This window comes from Carlito syrichta, unplaced genomic scaffold (genome assembly GCF_000164805.1).
Source record: "Carlito syrichta isolate Samal-C Ts95f unplaced genomic scaffold, Tarsius_syrichta-2.0.1 Scaffold145306, whole genome shotgun sequence".
NCBI classification, from domain to species: Eukaryota; Metazoa; Chordata; class Mammalia; order Primates; family Tarsiidae; genus Carlito; species Carlito syrichta.
Window position 1 is genome coordinate 312,068 of NW_007089402.1, and position 9,959 is coordinate 322,026.

At 37.4% G+C, this 9,959-nt stretch overlaps 1 protein-coding gene across 2 annotated transcripts in view; it reads left to right on the top strand.

The window, feature by feature from the left end:
• Positions 1-3,635, top strand: part of EMSY (EMSY, BRCA2 interacting transcriptional repressor) — a 104,033-nt gene extending 100,398 nt beyond the window's left edge. Inside the window, exon 22 of one of the 2 annotated variants that reach the window (XM_008050411.1) lies at positions 2,718-3,635. In XM_008050411.1, the coding sequence (XP_008048602.1) occupies positions 2,718-2,912 (195 nt within the window). In that variant the 3' untranslated portion in view covers positions 2,913-3,635. The remainder of the gene's footprint in view (positions 1-2,717) is intronic. The other variant, XM_021708745.1, reaches the window with a different exon arrangement.
• Positions 3,636-9,959: the final 6,324 nt, after the last annotated feature.

Consider the following 9,959-nt stretch of genomic DNA (forward strand, 5'->3'; position numbering starts at 1 on the left):
AATGTTAAGCCCATCAAAATATAATTAAGTATGGAGGAACTGATTAAAGGCAAGTCGAAATGGCCATTGAATTATTAAAATGATGTTTCCCTTCTTAAAAACAAATGTTAGTTTAGTTAATTAAATATTTCTTGATAAAAGGATGTGTGATTTTTCACATTTTCCCCTGAAAAGGTAGGGTATGGTGGAAAAGAAATAGTTTTCTGGCTTTGTCATTCATTGTATGACTTTGGGCAAGGCTACTTAACCTCATTCTGCCTTAGATTCCTTTCAGTAAAATGGGAATAAGTAAAGCCTCTTTTACAGGATTGATGTAAGTATTACACAGAATTAAGCACCTAGCACAGTACCTGTACAATCAAACAGTTGTTAACTGTTACTGTTTTTACTAAAATTTACCATGGCTGCTGCAGTCATAGATTGCTGTACTTATTAAATTGAAAATCATTTTGGATAGTTTATTTGGAAATTATTTTTCTGAATTTTGTGAATAGGGATGAAATGTAATTTGCTTCATGTATCAAAGATGATAGCTAACACATAGGTTCTCTTTAGAATTCTTAGCCAACTTTTAGCATGTCCCATTTGCTAGGTGTGCTGTATCAGAGGTAAGAGCAGCAGAATGATCCCTAGATATGATTTCTGCCTGTACACATTATGTAACAGCACTGCGGCTTTTGGTGATTGAGTTAACCTGTATATCTCAGTTTCTTTATTTATGAAATGGAAACAACCCAGGGTTGTTTTGAGGATTAAGTGAGAAAATGTATTTTTTAAAAAGTAACTGGTGAAATGTCTGATATAGAGCAATACTCAATAAAGATAAGCTCCTACTATTATCTTCATTATTAAGATATTGTTAGAATATTTTCAGATCGTATTAGTTATGTTTAGCTTTGACCTGAAGTATTTACTGAGTCTGTGAAGTGCTTTGATTCTGGAAGAATGCTCTGTAAAAATTCAACGTGTGTGATATTAAATGCTTTGAATAGAAAGCATTTTCTTTGTAGATGGACAATCTGTATTTCATTCATTGCTTCCTCCCTCTCTCACTCCCTCCTTCCCTCCCTTCCTCCTTCCACTTCTTTTCTCTCTCACTCCCTCTTTCTTTCCTTCCCTTATGTATTATTTAACCACTATGTTCCAGGCACGGCGCTAAGTGCTGAGGATAGGAAAGTAAGCAAGATGGATATATCCTCTATCCTGAAGGAGTCTATATATATGTATGTGGAATTCATAGACTTTTAGAACGGCAAGGATCTTCAATGTGTATCTTCCAACTATCTTATTTTACACAAGATTAAGGCTTAAAGACATGGAATGACTTACTCAGAGGCCCACAGCAAGTCAGAGACAAGCCCCATCTAATACTTTTTTGCAGTAATCAGCTATATGGAAGAGAGGTCCAGAAACAAACAGAACTTCACCATTCTAGACTCAATGCATAGACATCTTGCATTATTCTCTCGATAGTGTTAAAATTAAGTATATCTTTTGCCAGTAAAATATTTTTTTGGTCAGGTATATTTGCCAAGTGCTGATACTCAACCTTACTCTGGTGTGCTTAATGTTGAATGTTTTTATTGTATTATTCAAAAAATGTGTTATTTAGTCATCAAATGCTTATTGAGCATCTACGTGTGCCAGGCCCTGTTCAAAGCTCTGGGCATCTAGCAATAAATAAGATAGTCAAGTTCTGTGTATCCATGCTCTCTCAGAGCTTACATCCTAAGAGTAAGAAACAATTTAACAACAGATGATAAACATAATGAAGAAAATATAACAATACTGCTTTTGGTTTGGTGTCATGGAAGGAAGACGTTTCTAAGTTGCAAGTGACAGGATAGAGCCAGCCATGCAAAGATTCAAAATAAGAGTATTCCAGGAAGAGAAGAAGGACCAGTGCTAAAGCCCAGAAGTACAAGTGAGTTTGGCTTGAGGCTAGAGTCCTGGTAAGGAGTTTGTAATTATATGGAAAGTACAGTAGGAAACAATTAATAGAGTTTTAAGCAGGGATATGACATGAACTAATGAGACCTTTTTAAAGGATGTCTTATAGAGATGAGGAAAGAGAATCTGACATAGCAACATGCTTGAGATATTACTCAGAGGCCTATAGCAAATATTCATCTACTGGTATTTTTATTGTCTTGAAGGCAAGTTTTGGCTTCTCTTATACTTGAATGCTTTCATTATTCTCATTTTCAATAAAGATCACTGTGTGACCCAAATAAATAACTTACCCTTTGAACCACCAAAGAGGCTTAAAGTATACTGTGATATCAGCAAATTACATTCATTTTGCAGATAATAAATAGCCAAATTTAACTAATGATCAAAGGAAAGTATTCTTCAAAGTTAGTCTCTTGAATTAGGCAGTAGACTAGAGTCTTCTTTGTTAGAAGAGGTGCCATAAACGAGTGGAAAGATCCAGTCGAGTTGTACAAGTCTTGGATTTGAATCCTGGCATTAACCCTGATCAACTGTTTGACTTTGATTAAGTCACTTACCCTCTCAATTTCCTCATTTGTAAATGGGAATAATTTTTTTAGTGTTGTTATGGGGATTTAGCAGCATATGTGAAAGTACCTAACACAGTGCCTGGCATGAGTAGTTGTCCAATAAATGTCAGTTTTCTTTTTTTATTTCTTAGTGTTGGGGAAATGCTTCTGGTACCTTTTCTTACCATAAAGATTCTCCTGTGTCTTCTCTTCCAGGCCATTCCCCAATATGCTATTCCTTGTCACTCCAGCTCCAATGTGGTGGTGGAGCCCAGTGGGCTTCTTGAACTAAACAACTTCACCAGTCAGCAGCTGGATGACGAGGAGACGGCAATGGAGCAGGACATAGACAGTAGTACGGAGGATGGAACTGAGCCCAGCCCTTCTCAGAGCTCTGCTGAACGGTCCTAGTGTTTTGGACACAGTAGTGCACTTTAAAACCTGCTTGGTTACCAAGTGTCCAGGAAAACCCTTGTATTTTGATGTCCAAAAAGAGCACTTTGCCCTTACTTAAGCTGTGGACCCTAAAACAGAAGTGTTTCAACAAGGTATTGCTGCAGGAGCAGCATTTTAAAGCAAGATGTAAAACTCACAGGGGAATGTACTTAAAAAAAAAAAAAGAAGCGAAAAGAAAAATAATGAAAAGAAAAAGGAAAAACAAAGATGCACATCACCAGTGATTTAAGACCTGATATTCTTCTTTCTTTGTTGGACCATGCCAATGGAAAAGTTTTGTCTTGTAGTGTAAAGAGACTTTTCCTGTGAATGTTTCTCAACTGGTTTCTACTGAGCAAAATACCATCCAGAAGGAGAATATGAATAGTTTGTATGTTGAAAAGATGTGTCAGGAAGTTTTTTTTTAATTTATATGATTTGCAAATTCCTAGAAGTGATGAGTTGGTTAACATTTTACATTTGCTCAGTTCATAATTCGTTTATAAATACCCAGAAGAATACTGGCATTAAAGAATCTTTGCTGGATGGTGAAAATCAGACCGCTAACCAGTGGGAAGTGCTTTTGGGGTGGCTTGTACAGTCTCATCAGTTGTATGCTAATTTATTGTGTTGTTGTTCCTTTGTGCTCTAAACAGCACAGTTGCCTTCTATTTATTTAAGTGTAAGCATTTCAAAGCAGGCCGTATTCCTTCTGACAAATTTCTTGTAAGCCAGATTTGCCTACCCTTTCCACTGCCATTATCCCCCTAGCATCCCCTTCTCACCTCCTTTAAGAAAGATTATGAGAAAATGTTTCATTGTGAAGCAGAGGAAAAGAAACATTTTCTGACCCAAAGGAAATGTCCAGTTATATTAAGGAAAACAGACTGGGTGCGGTGGCCCATGCCTGTAATCCCAGTACTTTGGGAGACCAAGGCAGGAGGATCACTTGAGGCCAGGAGTTTAGAGACCAGCCTGGTCAATATAATGAGACCCTGTCTCTACAAAAAATAAAATAGAAGTTACAAAAAAAATTTTTGAAAAAGGAAAACAAATCACTCATATGATGCAATGCTTTCTTAATGTTGAAATTGCACATTCACATTGGACTGAAACTTTGAAAATAACTTTTACATACTTTTGTTTAAGCCCCTTTGAAATGTATAAAAGGTTCATTTACAGTTCTAAATGTATTGTTTTTAAGCATTCTACCTTTTCAGGATGCAGTTTGTTGACTCAATATGTTTTGGTCTTGTGATCACTGCCTGTCACAAGTAGAGTGAGGGATAAGTGGGTGGGAGGGTAAGAGTCAGTTTTGACAAGTTGTGGCAGAGGAAACTATCCTTTTCACTTTTTAAAGAATGTAAATAGAAAAGTTTTTAACGGTTTTATATAGATTTCACTATAAATAAGCATTTTAAAACTGAAAAATGTTGAACTGTACATACATATATCAGCATAACTGCCCAATTTTTTGGTGCTGAAGTACTGTAAGTAGAATTCATCAACAGTCTCCTAATTTTTGCATCTGCATCTGGAAAAAAAAAAGCTGTGATACTATGATCAATAAATTCCCACTAGAGTGACACTGAAGACTTAAACACAAGCATTCATAAGATGCACTGATCTCTAGTGGTTGTCAATATTTCTACTAGGTGATAATGACTTACCCATAGATGGAGCTGTTGGATATTATTTTATTGTACAAATTCGTGTTTTAAAAAATTTTGTGACTCTGTTTCTAGTTAAGTAATTTTTAAATCTCTCTTGGGTCATAGACTTCTTTGGAAGTCTAATTAAACTATGAACTCTCTCACCAAAAGATACATATGCCACATGTTGACTACATGTTAGCCTTGGCATACAATTTTAGGGGTTCATGGGCTCCTAAGCCTATCCATGTATTCCAGGCTAAGCCCTCTGTTACAGTCAATCCATTAGTTACAGACGTAAGTTTTTATAAAATAAAGTATCTTTTAAATATCCATAGATCAGGTAACAAGAGCAAACTTGAATAAAGTTATGTTCTACATATTTTGGCAGCATAAGCATACCTGAGTCCCTTTGAGAATTTAGCCTTACTGCATTTCTGCAACTGGAATGGCATATAAAGCTGCCATGGTCCATGCTTTCTAAAAAAGTTTTATATGTTAACAAATTATCAAGTGATATTAAATTTTTTTTCTCTTAAAGGTGCTAATTTTAAGTAGAGCATGAATTTTTAACTTTATGCCACAAATGTTAATTGAGCATCTTCCATGTAACAAGTACTGTTCCAAGCACTGGGGATACCATAGTGAAGAAACAGAAAACCCTGGTCCAGGCACAGTGGCTCACGCCTGTAATCCCAGCACTTTGGGAGGCCAAGGCGGGAGTACTGCTTAAACTCAGGAGTTCAAGACTAGCCTGGGCAACATAGTGAGACCTCATCTCGCTAAAAAATTAGCTAGGCATGGTGGTGAGCACCTGTAGTACCAGCTATTTGAGAGGCTAAGGTAGGAGGATCACCTGAACCCAGGAGGTAAGGTGGTGGTGAGTCGTGATTGTGCCACTGCACTCCAGCCTCGGTGATGAGTGGGACCCCAACTCAAAAAAAAAAAAGAAATAGAAAATCCTACCTTTATGGAGTTTATAAACAGGGCTTCCTGTTGATGAAATGGATACAAGGGATAAAGAAAGGAAAAACAAGAATGAATCTTAAGTTTCTTGATTAAATGGGCAGATGTCGATGCCATATATGAATTTCTAGACATGCTTTTACTGAAATTCTTAGCATTATATCTATTAGCATTCCATGTGTAAGTCCGTACGTTAAAAGCCACTTAAGTCATGTCTGAAGGATATTCAGAGATTACGATACAAATGCTACAGAATTGTTAGAATCCTATCCTAACAACTGTTAGTCAGTGATAAGAAAAACCCATTTGGTTTAAAGTAAACTTTAATTAAAGTGCCTAGTATTGCAGATGCAGTTTATGGGAGAACTTAAAAAAAACTTTATTGAGATATTCACATGCCATACAAATTCACCCATTTAAAGTGTACTGTTTCATGGTCTTTAGTATATTCACAGAGTTGGGCAATCAGTTACTACAGTCAATTTAGAACATTTTCCTGAATCCCCTAAGAAAACCTGTACCCCTGAAACCCCCATCACCACCCCAACCTGGGTACCCACTAATCTACATTCTGTCTTTGTGAATTTGGCTGTTCTGGGCGTTTCGTATAAATGGGATTATATAATATGCTCTTTGTGACTGACTTCTTCCACCTAGCTTATTTTCAAGGTTCACCCATGTTGTAGCATGTTTCAGTATGACATCTCATTTTATGGCCATTCCACTACAAGGATCTGTCACATTTAACCCATTCATCAGTTGATGGTGTATTTTCATTGTTTCCACTTTGGGGCATTATGAATAATGCTGCTATGAACATTTGTGTACAAGTTTCACATGTATTTTCATTTCTCACGGGTGTATGCCTAGGAGTGAAATTGCTGGGTCATGCAGTAACTGTTTAGCCCTTTGAGGAGCGGACAGACTCTTGATTGCATGTATGACATGTATATGAGGGTTTTGGTTTTTCCACGTCTTTGCCAACACTTGCTGTTATTTTTCTTTTTGATTATAGTCATCCTAGTGTGTGAAGTGTAAAGTAATATCTCACTCTGGTTCTAATTTACATTTCTCTGATGACTGCCGATAAACATCTTTTCATGGGTGTATTGCCATTCATTTATCTTTGGATAGATATTCAGGCTCCTTGCCCATTTTTCAATTGTTTTCTTTATTTTAATTTGGGATTTTTTTTTTGGAGATACAGGAAATATTACTACTCAGGAGAAAAGTACTCTTTTCTCTAGTTAGTTTATCACTCTTACAGTCTTAGATTAGGTTCTAGTTCTTCCTCTCTAATATAACAAATTGTTTAACATGATTGAAACAATATAGCTTTATAGTTGAAAACTTGCTTTTAATTACATGTCTGCAAGGTTCTCACAATAGCCAGCGGGGTAGGAGAACAGTACAAAGGAAACAGTAGTCAGGTGGTCTAAATTTGAACCTTTGTTTATTGACCACATGAACCTGAGCAAGTCATGTTCCCTCTCCAAGTCAGTGTCCCCATAATACAAAGTGAATATTTAGGATTATTGTGAAGACAAGATGAAATAGTACATGTAAAATGCCAGGCCCAGAGTTAGGTACTCAGTATTTTTTTACTTTAGTCGTTACACCGCTCCTACTTTATGAATAGAAAACTGAGGGCTCAGGGAAGTTAAATGTATTACAACTTGGATTTAATGCTAATGGTATCGTGCTGAGCCATGAGTTACTACTTTCTCTCAAAGGATGTATTTGTGCCACCAAACAGGACTGGCCATTGGAAGGACAGAAGAATTTGGTGTGGACTATAACATGTCTACTAATCAACTTTGGGTGCCTTCACCCAGAGGTGCTCAATTCAATTCAGGTTATTTTTTATTTTTTTAGTTCAATTATGTGTCACAAATCCCATATAAGAGGAAGTGGAATGAAAAAAAAGCACCATATAAGCAAGACCTTTCCCAGAAAGGATGTTGAAAAAACAGTCTGCTGCCTCTGCTTGCAGGTGTATAAGCTTTTAAGTAAGTGAGATATGATGACCTATATATTGAAAAAGAAGAATTGAAACAGCAGGATCAGATTTGTGCTTGTGAGAAGGCTTGCTCTGCCTTCTTCCATGCTCACATATATACACTGTAACTGAAAAAGTAACTTTTTCTTTTAAACTAGACAAGACTGAATTCCAACAAGCCATATGAGCTTGGACAAGCTCTGTATTATAGCAGAGGATGGAATGAGTTATAGTACTACATTATGTGATTCCTTTAAAAAGTTGGATAGATAAGCGATCTTCTTTCCAAATGGTTCTGTCAGGTGTCGTGACTTCCTTGCTACAAATAGTTATTGGGCACTTTCTGTGTGCAGACACTGGGGACACAGTTGTCAACCAGGAGGGAGAAAGCCTCTACTCTTCTTGAGTGTACAGCTTAGTGAAGGAGATACGTTAATCAAAGAACTAAAACTAAATGTATTAAGTGCAAGACCTGTGATGGAGAAATACATAAGAGGGACGTTAGGGAGCAGGAAGAAGAGGAGGATTTAGCTAGGCAAAGAGGAGGGATAAACCTGTCCAGGCAGATGGACGGCAGATGCACAAGCTCAGTGGTGGGGGAACCATGGTGGAAGGGGAACTGCATAGGACAGTGTGGCTGCAAGGGCAGTTTGGTGGGAGCAGACTGGTGGCCAAAGTATGTGAATCTAGTAGGATGTGATAGAGGTGTGTGTGTCTTTATTCTAAGAACAATGGCAAGTCATTGAAAAGTTTCAAGTCACTGGAGTTGGCAAAATGAAATTAGTACGTTTACAAAATATTTGAAGTTTGGGTGGTTCATTAGGACAGAAAAATAGATTTGTCTTTTTTTTTTAAATGCCAGCCTCATCTCCTTATGTCCCCTTCTCAAACATCATCAGTGATTCTCTAATGCCATGGTATGTATCTGGTATTTAAGGCTTCTAGCCAAAACCTCGACCTCCATCCCTAGATTTAATTTCCCATTTTGCTACCCTTAACCCACTGCCTGCCTTCCCCCATTTTGCAAGGTCTGACAAGTTCATGAACTCATCCTGGAAGAAGTGCTACATACCTCATTGCTGAATATCACTATGGTCACCTTTGAAGTACACCCTTGGGAAGCTATGCACCAACACCAGCACCTAGATCACCCTTCAAAGCAATTTTGGAACTCTTTATGGAATGGCTGTCAGACCTGTTGTAGTATCCTCGATGTCCTGAATGTCAGCAAAATGTCTTCCTTTCAATATTTTATCTTTGGTAAAGAAAGAAGTCATTGGGAGCCACATCAGATGAGTAGGGAGGGTGTTCCAATACAGCTATTAGTTTACTGGCTAAAAACTCCCTCACAGTGCTATGTGAGATAGTGCACTGTCATGATGCAAGAGCTCCTTCGGGACCATTTTTGCACACACCTTTCTCATGCCAAGATTTTCAGGTCAGATGTTCCTGTTTCTCTGCCAATGTTTATTTGGTCTACTATTCTTCTCACAGTTAGCTAATGATTTTGATGCACAAGCCATTGAACTTTTACAATGTTTTCATCAGTCTTGCTCATTACTGACTGTCCTGACTTCATCAGTGATGCTTTCTCCCCTCAAAAACATTTACTCCATTTGTACACTTCCGTTTTCTTTGTTGCATTATCCCCATAAACTTAGACTAACATGTCCCTGATTTCACTTCCACTGTTGCCAAGTTTAACAAGAAATTAAATATTCATTGCTCTAATTCAAGCATCGGGATTCTCGTGATGGCATACAAACACATGGAACAATAATGAACGTCACTCGGCAAGACACCACCACATGTCAACACAAACACAGCTGTGAGACACTTATATACCAAGGTTATGAAACCTTACTGAGTTGTTTGCACAGTGCTGCCCATGTAAGCACACAGTGACAAGTTTGCAAACTTGTCAGACTTGGTATACCCTTTTTTATACTCTACATTTGAAAGTCACTCATTCCTCAAAGTTTACCCTGAATTCCACATCCTTCATCAAGATTTCCCAGATCTCTTCAATAAATACTCATTCTGCCCCACTGCTGGGTTCCTCTAGCATTTGAGGAGAGAGACATGTTTACTTCGAACTCACCATTGATTACCTACTGCAAATTATTTGCAGTACATAAGGATCCTTCTTTTTCTTAGAGACAAGTTCTAACTGTCATTGTAAAAAAAATTACATCATCCTAAAGTAATAGACACTGAGCTTTCTTGGTTCTTCTTATATCATTGAATTAAATTTTAGGTTTAATATGCAAGTTCATGAGAAAAGAGTTCAGTGATATCATAAATGATCTTGGTAAGATTCACTCTCACATTCAGCTCAAGACCATTCCTACTTAGTCCTTGATGGGATCAACTACTGTTTTCTTGCATGGTGCTTTTCACCAGGGT